This window comes from Rhinopithecus roxellana, chromosome 10 (genome assembly GCF_007565055.1).
Source record: "Rhinopithecus roxellana isolate Shanxi Qingling chromosome 10, ASM756505v1, whole genome shotgun sequence".
NCBI lineage: Eukaryota > Metazoa > Chordata > Mammalia > Primates > Cercopithecidae > Rhinopithecus > Rhinopithecus roxellana.
Genome location: NC_044558.1, coordinates 6,617,551 through 6,634,849, shown reverse-complemented (window position 1 = coordinate 6,634,849; position 17,299 = coordinate 6,617,551). Strand labels below are relative to the sequence as shown.

Here is a 17,299-nt window from a genome sequence, read left to right as displayed (position 1 = left end):
TAGCTCTGTTGGAAATCCTTCTTTATACTGAATTAAAACGCACCCTTCTGTGACGTCCCCTTATCCGTACTTCCTTTTCCATCTTTTCTTTCTCTACGTAGTTCTTGAGCACCTCAGTGATGATATGGAAGCCTAGTACCATCTTTACAGGGCTCACAGAGTAGTGCAGGACACACCAATACACAATAAACAAAGGTTTCAGATGGGGTAAGGGCTGGGGTGGGGAAACGGAAGAGTGTGGGTGAAGAGTCACCTGTTTAAAATAAGGAGGTCAGGAAGGCGGCATTTTTGCTGAGCCCTGGAGGCAGAAAAGGAGCCAGAAGTAGAGCATTTCAGGCAGAAGGAAGAGCAAAGACCCCGAGGCAGGGGCAAGCTCAGCTCGTTCTGGAAACTGAGAGTGACGGTGAAAAGGACTGTGCTGGAGCCTCAGGCCCTTCAGGACCACAGTAAGGGGTGTGCACTTCCTGTGACTGTCCTTGGAAACCACAGGGATGGGCCATTCAGTAGGGGGATTATATAATCTGATTTCCATTTTTTAACCAGCATGCTGGCGGCTCATTGACAAATGACTGGTGTGGTGAGATGGGGAGCAGCAAGGAGCCCGATGCTGGGAAGGCAGGTGGCCGTGGAAGAGATGGAGCGAGGGGGGCAGAGTCATGACATCACTTGGATGGTGAATTGGATGTGAGGATGAGGAACAGGAATCAGACGGCTCCAGGGTTCCTGGCTTTCCCTGAGTGGATGGAAGAGTGGTGTCATTTGCTGAAATAGAGAAGAACAGGAAGAAACCAGTTTAAAGTGAGAATGTGGGGATATATTAGGTTAGAAAATGTCACGTAGGCTGTGAAAATCTGGAATTCAGACAGGCGATCTGGGCTGGAGATGTATTTTAGGAGTCAGCGCCATCTATTCCCTCTGAAGATAGAAACTCCAAGAATCCTGTCCAGAAGCCTTCATGTCCTGGGAGAAGTGTTGGAGAACGTGCAGAATTGGAAGGAAACTTGGAGAGAGGAGAGGAAGGAGGAGGAAAGGGGTCTGGAGGCCAAGAGCCAGCTGAAATGAGGGGTGGAGAAGAAAATATCATTTCCCAGGATAAGAGTAGGGATGAGTTAAGCCAGCTGCCAAGAAGAAAGAAACAGTCCTCCAGGCCTCCTAGAAACAGCGGACAGGCAGAGGGAGGCCAGAATGCTGCCCTCCTGTCCAGAGGGTGACGTGAAAAGGGCTGGACGGAGGCCAGTGCGCACAGGCCCTTCAGGACCAAAGTGAGGGGTGTGGACTTCCTCTGACTGTCCTTGGAAACCACAGGGATGGGCCATTCAGTGGGGGGATTGCATAATCTGATCTGGGGTCTTCAGTGTGCACCTTTGCCCTCACCCACGTCTTTCCTTCCTGAGCATCACAGATGTCCCTGACTGTGCCCCTCCTTCTCCCATACTGGAAATCCTTGCCCTGGAGGAGCTCAAAAGCCAGGCCTTCCCAGACCTTGCTGGACATGTTTGCGACAGAACCAGGGCCTTCTCCTTTTCCCAGCTGTGCAGAATTGAATTTACAGGCCTCACGATTCCATAAAAGGAGTTTCCAAGACAGACCTTCTGCACTTCTCTTTGGCTAAGAGGTTCTTTGCTATAAAAATCTCAGATAATGGGGGAGTGTACCCCGCCCCCGGTCCAGTGCTGAAGCTAGGGACAAGCGTTCTCTTACAGCTCTCTTCTTCCCTTCACAATCTTTCCTCTCTCCTCGCTCTGCCCACCACCCACCACCTCACCTGTGTTCTGTCCCTACAGTGGTCAGGGCAGCCTGAGGCTCAGAAGTCTGGCCGGCTCAGTTTTCCATCTCCTGGTGGGCCTTCTGTGGGGCCTCAGGGCAGATCTTCAGGGCCAGTGGCTCTTCTCAGCCTTGTGGGGAGAACCCTGACCACAGCAAGAAATGCCCTGCTCTTGGAGTCACTTTGGAGGAAGACATGTTCATCTCTATGCAGTCTTTCAATGTACAGGGAAAAGGCTTGAAATCTTTTGCAGGAGCCCAGGGCTTGGTCGTTCAGTGCTCTGTGTTCAGGCCTGCTCTTTGGGAAGGTATTCAAGAACAGTCTAAGATGCTGACCGAAGAAAAAAACAGTGGCAGTCTAGTGGGACAAGGGTTTAGGATTTGGGATGAAAGGAAAGTGGCTCTGATTGGTCACATTCAAACATCGAGACTGTTGGTTCCTGCCTGGCATTCTCCCTCCCATCCCTCCCCTCCTCTGCCTCCCCTGCTGTAGCCTCTCTGGGTCTCTGCAGAAGCCTCGCTGTTCCTCATGGTTCTGCTTCGTCCTGAGTGCCCCCACGAGCCTCTCTGTGGTTCCCCATTGTCCGCAGAGGCAGCTGCTCTGGCCGGCCCTGTCCTCCAGCCTTTGTCTCCTGTTCAGGGCCACCCATGCTCTGGGTCACACCTCACCTTTTCCTAAACACCCTATGCTGGACTTCCAGGCCAGGCTCCCGTGCTGCATCCTTCAAGCTGCCTCCCGAGATCAACCTGGCTAGAAGCAATCTCCACCGCCTCTGAGCTCCCAGAGCACCCTTTTCTCTTTTCTGGCATGTAATCAGAGCTCTTGATGGAAATGTCTCATCCCTCTAGCAGGACTGGTTATCTTTGAGCAGGACTGTCTCTTGGTGGCATCCACACTGACCGCCTTCCAAATGCTAGCACAGTAACACTGTGTGCCTGTCATCTCTGTCAGTGTCAGCTGAATGAAGGCCAACCGAAGACAAGACAGGCAGCTTCCTCTGGGGTGCCCCTCCTTGCAAAAGTGACTCCAGCCCCTGGCTCACAAGCTCCAGCATCCAGCGAGGACACCCCCTTCAGTTCTCCACCCACCCCAAGAGCTTGTCACTCTCTGGGGTGGTCCGCTGGAAAAGAAAGCAGAGATAGAAGGCAAAGACGATGGCTTTGGAGCGGCCATCGTGCCATGCTCAGCAGGACTCAGCAGCATGGCCACCCAGGTCAGGGAAATTCTGGCTTAAGTGTGCTCAGACAGTTCAGTGCAGAGGGCCCTGAGACTACCCCAGGCCAAAGTTCTGAAATTCAACCCTCCCAGGCTTATTGGAGGATGGGGCCCTTGTTTGGGGGTTTGTTTTGTTTCATCGGTTGTTTGTAATGCCGATTAACACCCCCACAGACCTAGTGTTTTACAGAACACGGTTCTGGAAATTCGTAGGGGCGTCCCCATGATTCGGGGAGGTAAAACTGACACTTAGTGGGTGGCACTGAGGATGCCGAAGGAGGGTTCGGCCCAGCGAAGGAGCATCCTTGGGCCCTGTGGCATGTTTGGGGAATATTTATCCGAGGGGCCCCCTTCATGGGTGATGTTCAGTGACACTGATAGTGGGGGAGTCTTCGGTGGCTGGCCAGTAGCCGAGGCTCAGCAAGGATAACAGTGCCACTAGAAATATGACCCTATCTTGGATTGTATGACTGCATTTCCTCACTAACCTGGAATATTCACATTGAAAAACTTGAAGAGCAAGCAAGAATTTTATTTCAAAAATCCTATGGAAACCTAGACATGGTCTTGGGCTAGGTCTTCAGTCCTTTCTGGACCCAATGCTCTTCCTTTAGGAATAGTCTCCCCACCCACTGTATACTCCATGTCCCTACAGAGCTCCGCAGCGCCCCGTGGTGGCCAGTGTCACCCCCTCGCTAAGAACCCACACATAGCCTCAGGCTGGCTGACTCAGCCTCTTAGTGACTTTTAGATGAAACCTATTTATCCCATCTGTTGAGAAACTGCAGTGTCTGCCACCGTCCACAGAAACCCCAAGGTAGAAAAATGCATTAAAAGGAGTAGAAAAGGGACCAGGAAAGAAGGGCAGCAGCTGGGGATGAAATGCAGCAACTCTCACCCCAGCCTTCGCCATCGGCACAGAATTCAGAGGCCAAAGCTGTGTGGGCCCAGCTCCTGCATTCCCCTGATTATTATTTATTTGCAGAGTGCCCACGGGGCACCTGGTGCCATGCAGCGCTCCTTAAACAGGCAGGCCCCAGCTTTGCCAGGAGGACCTTCCCCGCTGTGGCTCTGCACCCAGGGATTTGCATATTGCTGCAACATTGTGACAGGTTTCTTTCCTGCCTGGTGCTGGAGAGCTTAAAAGTCACTATGAAGGACAAAAAATAATTATATGACTTGCATAAAGCCTTCGTGTGGGAAGGGTAGTATTAGCTACTACATTTAATTATTTAATGTAGAAAACGATTCACACTGTGTGTGGGGAAGGTACACTGTGGTTTCCGTCTCTGGCCCTGCCATGGGGAAAGAAACTGGAACACGCCGGGCTGGTAGGAAGAAGAGGGATTCCCAGACCTACCGGGTGCGTCGGCGGTAACCCAACCCACTGAAGCCCAAGGTGCTGCCAGTGCTTCTGGCCCTGCGCTGGACCAGCCTGACTTAGGGGCAGGAAGGACCTTCTGTGACACAGAGGCTGTGGGCGTGCGGGAAGGTAGCCTCTCAGCAAGAACTCCAACAACGACAGTAATAGTAGCAACTGCAGCAACCAGTCAGCACTTTCTTGGTGCCAGACAGGGCAGGTATGAACTCGTATCATTCTCACAAAGCCCTATGAGGGGCCAGGCACAGTGGCTCACACCTGTAGTCCCAGCCCTTTGGGAGGCCGAGGCTGGAGAGCCATTTGAGCCCAGGAGTTCCAGACCACCCTGGGCAAGACCCCATCTCTACAAAAAAAAAAAAAAAAAAAAAAAAAAAAATTCTATTTTTTTAATTAGTCAGGTATAGTGGCACACACCCGTAGTCCCAGCTCCTTGGGAGGCTGAGACAAGAGGATCTCTTGTGCCCAGGAGGTGGAGGCTGCAATGAAATATTATTGCAACACTGCACTCCAGCCTGGATGACAGAGTTAAACCCTGTCTCTAAAAATAAAATAAAATAAAAACCCTACCAGGGCAAGTACTCTGGTTATTCCCATGCTGCAGGTAGGGAAGCTGAGGCACAGAGAGGTTAGGTAACTTGCCTGCACAACACGAGGCTCACTGTGGGAAGTGAAGGCAGTCTATCATTTTATTCACAGCTTGTTCAAGAGTGTGGATGCGGGTTGCTGGCCAGATCCCCTGGCAGAGGAGCACTCGCCCGCTAAGTTAGAGACGCCACAGGACAGGGGTGATAGGATGGGCTGTGGGAGCTTTCCGAGAGTGCTGAGCAGGAAGGGACCTCTCTGATCGGGGTTAGGAAAGCTCTCTCCATGGCCTTGGTCCTCTGGATTGGACTGGAAGGGGTTCTAGGCAGGCAGGAGGTTTTGAGGGGCTGCCACAGATCCCAGCCCTCCCGCAGCAAAGGAGAGATTGCTCCGCCTTGTTCCAGCCACACCTGATGCTACTTGGTTCTTGCCTTCCTTTCCTCAGAGTGCATGGTTGGTGCTGTTCATTTGAGCTTAAAGTTGCCGGTGTGCATGGCCATGTGTCTGCCCAGCCTTGCCCCTCTCCAAGGAGGTGTTGATTCAGCACCCTAGTCCTGAAGGCACCTTTGCAGAAAACGGCTCATTTATTCCAGCATGAGTAGTGCGAAGCAGCTATTGGGATCCCCCAATCTACCCAGGTGCAAACTGAGGCAGAAAAAGAGCCTCCTGAGGCCCCCAAATGGAGCTTAACTGATAACCCCATATTTTCATCTGCTCCCAGCGGGGAAGATGGCAGGCTTCGGGAGGGCTGATTCATGTTTGTATGCCCAAGCCTTGCTTAGTTACAGGCCTCTAGTAAGTGCTTATTATGTGTTGATGAGATAAATAAATGAATGAGTAAATAAATGGACAAAGGCCTTCAAAAATGTCCTGGGGAGGAAAAGCCTTAATTCCAAAGAAAAATGGGAGCAGAAAGTGTCCAGTTAAAAGTGTGCATTTTCAGGAGTGCGTGTTCCTCCTGCAAATAGGAGAGCAGCCCCCGTCGCCTCCACCCACCTGGGGTCCTCTCACAAGGCAGGCACCTAGCCCCCTGCCCACTCCTGCCCTTAGTCCAAGTAGTTCTCAAGCTAGCTGTGCAGAGTGTGTCTTGGGGTGCTTCTGAATTAACACATCACAGGATGGGAGCTGACAGAGGAGGGCAGAAAACCCCACCTCCTCCCAGGCTGCTGGCAGCTCTGTGCTCCAGTTATGCCTTCTCCATTAGGCGCCACTAATTTCCATGATTACTGTTATGTCTAAATGGCATCCTGGTGTAATACAATTTATATTATCTCTGCTTGGTGTCGGTTACCATTGTTTTCATGATATTCAATGGGATCAACTCTGCATAGACACACAGACACGCACTGAGACTTCACTGCCACCGCCACCACCGCCAGCTGCCGGTGGGACCCAGCTCCTCTCCCCGACTCATTCAGCTCTCATTTCTGGGACCCAGAAAAGATCAGTGTTTCCAGGAACTGGGCACGGCTCCCTCCCTCACAGCCACCTCTGCCCAGCCCCCTGCCTGGCGCACCTGCGCTCTCTCCAGTGCTTGCTCACTCAAGCAGGACCTCTGCTCTCTTGCAAGGACCCCCTTCCCTAGGTCTGATGATGCCATCTGTTGCCCCTCCCTCAGCCCCGCCCCACCGTGGCAGCCTCCAGCTGCTTGCTGACTGATGTTCCTAACCCTGTCTGCAGGGACCCTTCAGAGGACACTTTGTCCTTTTCCACTCTCCGTCTCAATCTCAGCAGCCCCACTTCTAATCCAGCCCAGAAGCCCTGCAGCCCCCCAGCCAGTGCGCTCCGTGCCCCACGTGTCCTAGGAGGGGAAACCAGGTGTTCAGAGTCAGCTTCCCCACAGGGCCGGGGCACTCAGGAGCTGGCTGCCTCCCCTGTGTTTCTTCGGGCAGATAAGGAAGGCAGGCAGGAAGGAACAGAGAAGAGAAAGAAACGAGTCACGGCAGTGACAGCACCTCTGCCCTCCAAATGCCGAAGACTGACAGCACCACCCCAGGTGAGGAGTGAAAGGTGTGCGCAATTCCTCATGGACGCCTTCTTGTCGCCAGCCTGATCGAAAGCTGGTGCTGCCTCTGAGGAGATGGCAGGGCAGCCTCTGCTCTGGGCAGAGAAGAAGCTAAGGACCCCGAATTCAAAGGCAAAGGCATGCACCCGTCACCCCTTCAGCAGCAGTCCCCTCGCAGCTCTCCTGTAACAGCGACAGAAAACGGGGCCCCTGCCGCCGCCCCTCTCGATAAAAGAAAAGCGGCCTGTGCCTTCCTCGGTGGGAAGAGTGGTTCCTAAGAACCTAGCAGTTAATTGTCTACATGAACTCCAGTCTTACAAAATGCAGCCATGACAACCTGCACCCTGTCACCAATGTCAAACGGTATCAGCCAGATTTCATTCAGGAGAGTTTGAATACTAGTGACCTGGAGGATGGGCAGAAAAGGCCTGAGAGACAGACTAAAGGAAAACTCAAGATTCCAGAACCTTCAGCTTCCTCCTTCCTCTTTTTACATACCTAGGCTTTGTCTCCCTGGTGTTTAGTCCCACACCCAAAATAGAACCTGTGACTCCTACCTCACTAGGCAGAGCAACACTGCTAAATAATGACAGTGGCTGGCCAGGCACGGTGGCTCACAGCTGTAATCCTAACACTTTGGAGGGCGGAGACAGGAGGATCACTTGAGGCCAGGAGTTCTAGACCAGCCTGGGCAACATAGCAAGACCTCATCTCCCCAAAAAGTTAAACAATTAGAGGGGCATAGTACTTGGGAGGCTGAAGAGTTTGTGACCACAGTGAGCTATGCTCATACCACTGCACTCCAGCCGGGGCAACAGAGAGAGACCCTGTCTTTAAAGTGAATACTTTTTTTAAAAGGTAGAAATTCAAAGATTTTGGTCATTAGAGGGCCAGGCATCCTCTCTCCGGAACATTCACACATCCAGAACACCTATTCCCGAGGAGGCCAGATAGAGTCAATATAAAGAATAGATATTAAAGGATTTTTTTCAAAATACTTTCCTAGGTATTGGTCCTCACATTAACCCTATGCAAGACATGGGGCTGGTGCTAGTATGGTTAATAATCAGATTATGATTACCTCCCTTCCAGAAAGCTCAGTCTCCAGCCGACCAGTGATGATGAGATCCTTGAAACTGCCCTTGAAGCTGTAATGAGGTAGAAGCCTCTGGACTCTGGACTCCGGTTACTTTTTGTTTTTAAGCGATTGCAAACAGAGGGCTTGGGAAGTGCGCCTCCGGTTGGCAAAAGACCCACGATTTCTCACATAGGTAGTCATCCCATCCCTTTTCCCACTGGGAATTGGGCGTGTCTTGTCCCCAAAAAGCAGAGAACCCCTGGAGGTAGGCATTTTACAGCCAGGAAGTACCACTGGACCATGGCCCCACAGTTAAGACACAGTGTCTGGGACCAGAAGAAAGCAATGAAACGTCAGGACACACAGGCCTTGTGGGTGGGAGCAGGAGAAACGGCAAGTTCTGAGTGCTTTGGATACACGGTCTCCTTTCACCCTCACCTCAGCTCTGTGCTTTATCCCATGTTCTAGGTGTGGAAACAGTGGCATAGGGAAGTTAAGGTATTTGTTCAAGGCTACCCAGCTAGTCAGTGGCAGAGGCAGTGTCTGAACCCAGATCTGCCTCCAGAGATCATGCTTAACCACTATGCAGCCTCTTTCAACTTGGCATATCTCCAACAATGGAGCCAAATCAGGGCGTGGATAACCAAAATGGAAGAAAATCCGCAGTTCCTGTGCATCCCATGATGCTTTTGCAGCAGTTGTTTCTCCCCAGCAATGATTTTCTGATGTCTATCAATTCAGTGTCCATTTTCTCAGCCCACGCCTATCAGTGAGTGGAGGTGCTGCGGCACTCAGGCCTGGGTACTGGGAGCCTGGGGTGCACACAGGATCTGCCCTCGGATGGCCAGAGGAGAGGCCCATCTTATGAACACTTCTCCAGAGTGGGGAGTTGGAAGGGAGAAATCCACTCAACCTGTGGGACTGGGGGATGGCGAGGGCAAGGCTTCCAGCTGCAAAAACACTTTCCCTTCCGGGCAGCCCGCCCTGCATGGCTCTGAGGAGCTGGACAGTAAGAGGTTTGGTTTGCCACTTCAAGGAGAGCCAGGAAAACCCTTTCTCCAACCCCTTCCTTCTCAACCATTTGGGACACAGTCACCAGAGAAATAAGGGGCAGCAGGTAGAACCAGGCTCTGTGTCAGACTGATTTTGTAAGACGTGTATGATTTTTTTCCCACCCTCCCTTCCCCATTACACCCTTAAAACCCCTATTACTAATGGTTTCCAGCAACCGAGGGGGTGACAAAAACAGAGAGAAGAGAGATGAGACAGCATCAGGCCCTTACACTCCAGCGAATGTTGGGAAAAGTATTCCTCCTAGGACCCAACCACCTGGGGACTTGGGGACCAGCAGGGAGGACCTGGGCCTTGTTTCTGGGCAGGGTGTGGTCCAGGTGGGAGGAAGGGGCTGTTGAAATAGTGGGAGGAGGGGACAAAGGGACAATGAGGATGGAGGCCTGAAAGCTGGACCTGAAATTGTCTTCATGGTCCAGCTGGAGGACTGAGGGGCTCTGGGCACTAAGGGCAGGATGGTGGGAGGATGGGTCAGGGTGAAGAGCTGCCTCTTAAAGGGACCCTGTTTGCCCCCAGACATGTACCCTCACCCGCTGCATTCCAGCTCTCCGGAAATCCCTCAGGGCTGGGTGCACAGGAGCTCTCGGCGACAGGGAACCTGGTTGGTTTCTGCAGCCCCCCAGGTAGTGTGCCACCAAACAGAGATGTCAGTCTAAAGCCTGCAGTAGCACAGCCTGCTGAGGGCAAGTGTGAGGCACGAGGCCTTAACTCCAACAGAGCCCAGCCGATGCCAGTTCAGTGGAGTCATGGGTGGAGGGGGCTGTGATCAGGAAGGAGGGGGCTGTGCCTTCTGTCTGCACATATATGAAGAAATCCGGGAGAAAGGGTGACCAGGGGTGCACAGCCAGGCGGTTGACGGTTCCTTTAGGTCTCAGCCCTTCACCCTTGTGCGCCCGTTGATTAACTGTGTGTGTTTCTCTGGTTTTCAACACCAAACCTTTGCTCTGTTCTGTCCATTTCTTCCTTTTCCTTTCTCCGTCTCAGAGGTGTTGCAGACCAAGGCCAACTTACCCATTCTGTTTCAGGTCTCTCTGGTGGATGAAGATTCCAACCCACCCTCCTTTCTTGAGCACTGACACTCACACCTTCCTCTCTCTCTCCTCCTGCTCCCACACCCAAATAATGTTTTCTTGCACGTTTTCTAGGCTGATGCAGAGAATTCCTGGATTCTGCTCTTGTTCTTGTTTCTCTCGCTTCTCTTCCTTGACTTCCCTGCCCTTCCCTTCTGAAATAGCTCAACCCACAAAGACGGTATTCAATCGAGAGGGCCACCCAGTGTTTTCCGAAATCTAATTTTAAGACTTATGCATAGCGGTAGTTCATCTGGGGTCTTCACTCCTTATTTCCCTCTCCCCAAAATCACTATCCTCCTTTTGCCCTGTGAATGATATCTGAGAACCTGAGAGCAAATTGGTTATTTCCTGCTCACAGCACGTGACTTACATGGGAGAAAGAGGTCTCTCTGCCTCAGAGGCTCCACTATATTCAGAAAAATACCCTGGGAAGCCAACAAGAACGCCCTGATTTGAAGCTGACCCTCACCTCACCCACGCCCTGGTCAGCTCATCTCTGCTTCCCCCATCCGGGCTGTCCAGGGTCTCTGTGGTGGCGTTTCTGTTTTCTTTTGGCAGAAATGCCTGGGAACCGAAAGGCCCCTTTCCCTGTGACCTGACCTCCCACGCTAATAATAACAGCCCCAGGACAGCATGTCTTTCGGTCCCTCTGGAAAGAAGGCATGGCTGGGAAGTGGGAAGTTGAGAGAGCTGAATAGAGCTGAGAGGAAAGGGAAGAACACAGATTCTTGGCTTTGTGAGTAAAAAATAAAGAGGAAAATTTGGCAGCCTTCAAGTGAGCTGGGGAGAGATCGGGGAACCTCTCGGAGGATGCTTCATGCTTTCATACCCCGCTCTGACCTCTAGAATTCCACCTCCTGGAAGCCCAGAGGCAGGAAAATCCTGGTCCCAGTGAAAAAATGTGGCCAGCCCTGTCTTGTCCCCTTTGCAGACCATATCTAAACTGAAGGCATAAATGTTTTTACTTAAAGAAAACAAATGTCTATAGTACTTGGTCCTTCCCCCGCTACCCATGGGGAATATGACTGCCTGTAGCTGGGGGTGTATGCCCCCATTCAGTCACAGACATTGCTCTGCAGGCTCCTACACCTCCCACACCCAAGAAATCCATCTGCTAAAGAGTCCACTCATCCAGGACACCAGGGGTCCTATAGGGCCTCTGGGACAGCCCATTCCTTAGTTGACCAGTTGTCCAAGTACATGAAAAAAAGTCTTTTAAGAACATTCATCCCTTCTCTTCTCCAAATATGGTGAAAAATAAAATCCATAGCTACAGAATCAAGTGGTAAAGTCAGGACACGGGTCTTCCCCTTCTGTGCCAGAATCTCTCCTTTAGGGCACCACTGCCTTCATCCCCTTCTAGGCAGCCAGCCTCCCCCAACCCACCAGCCTGTCCCTAGCAAACCCATCCTCAGGAAAGGCTTTGATCACTGCATGCCCTCTGAGTGGCATTCGCATTCAGCAGGACCCTACCTCAAAATGACCATGAAGGAACCTGGGGAGGTGCTTAGAAAGCCTCAGAAAGCCCTGTCAAGAGCCACATAACCCACTCCCAGAGTAGGAGCCCCGCCTTGCCTCTGTCTCCTTTCCCTTAGGACAGTCTTCGCCAGGGTTGGAACTGTCCCTAGAAACACTGGGGCACCCAGTGCAGGAACTAGGGTGACCCTGATTTGATCTGCAAGACTTGTACTTACTATGGATCTTATTTTAACAATTTGGTCCTTCTTTTATTTTTGAGCTTTATATGAGTCACTTCTGAGCCCAGATAACCTGCCACCCTGCGGCCCACACTGATGGCTGTGGTTTTCAAAGCCTTTTTCATCCCCAGCTTCACCCATAGGACTGAGCCCATTACCCTCTGAGGGGTCACACACCTGTGTTCCCTCCGTCCAGATGGGTCCTTCTGCTAGAAGAGGACTGAGGGTGAAGGAGATGCTCAGCATGGACTGAAGAGAGAGCATAGTAGCCACATCCTGTCCCCTGGTGACTTGCACCACCCCACCCCCACACCCACTCCTGCCCCTGGAGGGAAGTGGACAGGGCCTCTGTGGAGAAGGGGTAGGGTGGGTGGATCTGTAGGATGGGGCCATGTGATGGAGGGAATGCGGGCAGTAGGGTTAGTGTCACCTCCCTGCTGCTCCTTCCCTGCTGGTGCTCCTGGGCTCCTGGGCTCCTGGCCATGGTGAGGGCGTCCGGAACTCCAGAGGCAACACGGAGGTGCCTGGACAATGATTCTGATGGTGGTGTTGCTCTGTTCTTGTCTGTCTAATATTCCTTTTTAATCCCCATCCTGCCTGCCCTCCCTTATGTAGGGTTACTTTAGTGATCCCTGGAATGTTTTTGACTTCCTCATCGTAATTGGCAGCATAATTGACGTCATTCTCAGTGAGACTAATGTGAGTATTACTCTGCCCTCCCCAGGAACCTCCTCATTCCTCCTTCTCTGCCTCCTCTATTTCTCTCTCTCTCTCACTCTCTCTGTTTACCTTCTTTTATTTTTTTTTAATTTCCTGTTTTTACCCGCCTCCAGTCATGCCTTTTATTGAACCTGCCGTCGTCCTGTGGGGAAAAAAAGTGGGAGCTTCTCCTCCTTTTTTTCCATTTACCTCAGCTCTGCCCGGCGGTGCCAGGCTGGGGCGTGGAGCTGAGCAGAGGGAGTGGCGGTGCAGGGGACACACCGCCTGGTTCCCCGGGGCGGCCACAGCCCCACGCCACCTTTGAACTAACCCAGCTTTTGTCAGGCCTCTGCACCCTGCGAAAACCAGGTTATCCATGTTTGAGCCGCCAGAACTGTAGAGTGGTAAGAGAGTGTTTAATATGCCCACGTAACCTCTTTCTTTTCTCATTTTTTTCCTCTTCTCTCCCTTTTTCCATGCCTTTTTTTTTTTTTTTTTCATTTTTCCTCTTCCCTTTTGTTTTGTTTTTCTCCTTTGTTGTTGGTTTTTTTTTTCTTCTCTCTCTCTCTCTCTTCTCGGCTTCTCTGCCCCATGCAGCACTATTTCTGTGATGCATGGAATACATTTGACGCCTTGATTGTTGTGGGTAGCATTGTTGATATAGCAATCACCGAGGTAAACGTAAGTACATGGCGTCTGTACCTAACTGTCCGTGCCTGCTCTAACACTCATTTGTCTTTCCCCGGTTTTCTCCTTCGTTTTATTTTCTCTCCCCACCTTCTTATTTTTATTTCTTTTTTTTTTTTTAATTTGTTTGTTTGAATTGGTTTGAAGGTTTTTTTTCTTGTTGCTTTATTTTGAAAAAAAAAATTTTTTTTAACTTTGGAACGCATTAGGCCTTCCCCTTTTCTGTTAAGTTCTGATTGCTGCATCTTCTCTCTCTCCCGTACAATCAGCCTGGCATGAGTCACACTGTATTGGAGGAAGCAGCTCTGGGAGCCGCGGAGTGAGAACATGAGGGGATGTTTGCCACTCTGGGCAGCTGCTGGGGCAGGGACCCAAACCTCTTCTGACCCCCACCTTCTCCTCCAGCCACTGCCTTCCCTACTGTCTCCTTTCCATCCCCACAGCATCTTAGAAGGGAGCTCTCTCAAAGTAGAATACCCTGCGTTAAGGCTAAGACTCAGCCTACATAGTCAGCCATAGCCCACCCTCGCCCAAGGACCACCCATCATCTTGGGTTGAATGGGCTGTGTTTCCATTTAACATCAGCAGCCCATGCAGGCATCCAGGTCCATGCAGGCTCATTTGGAAGAGGAATGAGAAAAGGAGAACCAGTCATGTTTGGACTCTTCTCTAGAGTTGGTGGGTGACCTACTGAGAGCTGCTCTGGGTGGACCTTTCCTCCTAGTTGCTATGGAAGCAGACCCCATGTGAGCGCCTCACTCCCACATGCACCTGCCACCCCTGCCCTCGACCCCTGACCTCTCACACCCCTGCCTCTGGCTCCCTAGCCTCAGACAGAACCCCAGCCTCTGTAAGGCCTCCTCCCACCTCCTTCTCCCAAGAGGTGCCTCCTTCTATACAGTTCCTATCAGTTCCTGCACATGTCTTTTCTGTTACCTGGCATGTTTAAATCTCTCTTTATCTATAGGCAAGCCTTCTTGCGGTCAGTCTTTAACATGTGTTGTTTAATTTTTGTCATTATTTTTCTTTAATTAAGAGACTTGGTAATGTTTGCATAGACTTTTGATGCACTGAACCATTGAATAACAGCACAGAGCAGATGCTTTAGAGTTTTGATCTAAGATGTTTGGAACTACCCAGCCCACCACCCCCAGCTCCTCCATGCACCCGTACTCCCCTCTCCACTCCAACTTTTGCTCCCAGTCAGTTACACTGCCATGTTATTTTGCCTGCCAGATTCTTCCAGATTAGAAGCCCCTGTCTGCTCCTCTTCCAGCAGGTGGACTTTGGAAAGCAGTTATTACACTTGTCATATGTCCCCCGCCGTAGCCTGGTGCCCCAACCCTGCTCACACTATAGCTCCAGAGACCATGGCCCATCTGTCTCCCTGTGTCTCTGAGAACTGTCTTTGTCCCGTGTGTGTGTGTGTGTATATGTGAGTGCATGTCTGAGTGTGTGTGAGCATGTGTGTATGTGTGTGCATGTGTGTATATGTGTGTGTGCGTGCATGCATGTGTGTATGTGTGTGAGTGTATGTGTGTATGTGCACTCTCTCTTAACTTCTCCCAGTAAATCCTCAGATCATTTTTTAAATCAATCTTCCAACTCATGCTCTGAGACTCCCCTCCCCTTTCTGAATGGACCCGAGTTTTGCAGCTGGATGAGCCCCAAGTTGCTGTTCCCACTCATGCACATAAAGGCCAGAGCTTCTGTGCCCAGAGCTTGTGCCATGCAGTGCTCAGCCCTGGCAGACACTGCAGGGAGAGAAACAGGAAGGACAGGACAGCAGTGGGCTCTGCCCTCAGGAGGTTTCCTTTCCAGACAGCAGTGCAGAGCCACACAAAAATCTGTGTAGAGGAGCCGAGAGCCCCACAGCAGGAAAATGCAGAAAGGTGACTGCGAGCTGCCCCCTTGTGCAGAGGCCCACGGCAGCGCCAGGGTTTCTATGGGTTCTTCCTACAGTCGGCAAGGCCCCTATCACTCAGTCTGCCATTTTCTCCCAAACTATTCACGTCTTTAAAGAAAAAGAAAAAACAACAAAAAGCATTTTCTATAAAATTTATACAGAAAAGGGGCTCTGTTGGGGGTGGGGAGGGGCCTGAACCCATGTAGCAGCTCCTGACATTGGAATAGTGGTTTTCTATTTACAAGTCACTTTGCATTTATCTGACTTAACTCTAAACTGCCCTTTAACTTTGACAGGTAGGAATTCTCATCCCCAATTTGCTGATGCTACAGGTGATGATGGAGAGCTTAAGTACCTTTCCAGTGCCTCAGAGTCAGCCTAGCCCTCCTGGGGCCAGCTCACTTCCTGCTAGGCCAGAATTCCTGGTTTCTGTACTCCACAATGCCTTTTGGTAAACAGAAACCTCACCTGTCCCTCCCGGTGTACTGCCACCGGCCACAGTTTACTCAGAACTTACGTTCTGTAATTGATATCTTAAATAACCACAGGGTTTTTTACACTTTGTAAATAAGCAATAATCAGCCCCCCTGAGAGTTCCACTGCCCTGTGTCCTCCCACACTGAGATGCCCCAGGCCGAAGCACTCGTGGCTTTGAAGTCCCACTGAAGGATTGTCGGGGGACAGGGTGGCAACCACGCATGTGACTGACAGCAAGAGGAGGTGTCCTGAGACCCGACACCTATTTCAGAGCCACTTTCTCCCTCTCCCACACAACTGATGGCTTCTGAACCAAAAGAACAAACATAACATTCCCCAAGGCAGGAAGGCGGTTTGGGAGAGGAGAAAACTGGACTTGAAGTCAGAAAACTGGCAGATTGTTGAGTCTTGCTGCTGCTTCCTGTCAAAGCGTTACCAACATGCCCAAAGACTGTTTTTTCATCTGTCAGAGGAATGTGGTATTTACAGCAGTGTGTTTTGAAGCTCAAATAAGAGCATCTATTTAAAAACTCTATATAAACTGGTAACGCACTGTGGAATGGGAGAAACTGTGGCACCCAAGCAAATGACATTCTTTCCAAATTTACTGCTGGTGTCACTCAGAGGGCCTAGTCTCCAACCAAGACCTTTTGGTTAGTCTAATTATAACCTACAACCCACAGTCGAGAGCCCCGTTTCCCAGATATGCTTAGACCCACAGAGCTGGCCAGTAGGTACAACCGGATCAAAACCAGCACACATACACATACCACGGTCCATTACTTTGAGGCCTGGAGGGGCCTGCTCTGAAAGCACAGTCCGGCTTGACCCTGCGCCCACCTAGCAGCCAGTGTGAGGGACGGCAGCTTAACTGAGCACCACTGCCTATCCTCAGAGGTCGCTCCCTCCCACTAGATGGTTCTGCCTCTAGGACATTAGCCCTTATGGACATCCCCAGCATTTTCTTCCCAATCCCATGGGATCCTTCAGAAAATCCTGCATCCCTGGGCCCTGCTCCGGGCCTTCCCAGATATTTTGAGTCATACTCTCATCACAAGACATATATTCCCAGGGATATGGTCTATTTGGAAAGAGTCTACATTGTCAGCCTCAGTGTAATCCATGAGGGCGTTTTACCTGTAACCTGCCATCTTTAACTCCTAAACCCCTCCCCAGATGCCTTCTCCACCCTAACTTTCCTCCAAATCGTCCCCACATTTAAACTCCCCTCACCTTTTCTCTTTCCTGGGCTATGGGGCCCCTCCCTCTCAGGAACCATCATTCATTCATTCCACAGCATTTAGAGTCTCACTTCCTATATGTCAGGCACCGTTTGAGGCACCTGGGATCCATCAGTTGGCAAACCAAAAGCCCCTGCCTTCACAGATTTGCGCTGTAGATGAGAATAGTCAGACAATTCACAATGCAACAAGGACAGAAAATAAGGAACTCGTATGGTGTGTTAGAAGATGATAGACGTTTCAGGAAAAAAAGTAGTGCCTGATAAGGGGGCTCCAAGGTGCTGGGGAGCAGTGATGGCAGGCGCTGGTTTAAATAAGATGGGCTTCCTTAAGGAGGTGACAGTTGAACAAAGTAAAGACATGAAGGAATTGAGGATTCTCCATGCGGAGATCTGGGAGAAGAGGTAGCAGGGCAGGAGGAG

General features: G+C 51.1%; 1 protein-coding gene across 7 annotated transcripts in view; it reads left to right on the top strand.

Annotated features, from left to right (window-relative positions):
* CACNA1C (calcium voltage-gated channel subunit alpha1 C) overlaps positions 1-17,299 on the top strand; it is a 647,971-nt gene that overhangs the window by 569,841 nt on the left and 60,831 nt on the right. For 6 of the 7 annotated variants that reach the window (XM_030939233.1, XM_030939228.1, XM_030939229.1 and 3 more), the window contains exon 30: positions 13,164-13,247. In XM_030939233.1, coding sequence (XP_030795093.1) covers positions 13,164-13,247 — 84 coding nt within the window. Of the gene's footprint in view, positions 1-12,482; positions 12,567-13,163; positions 13,248-17,299 lie in introns of all 7 variants that reach the window. The other variant, XM_030939232.1, reaches the window with a different exon arrangement.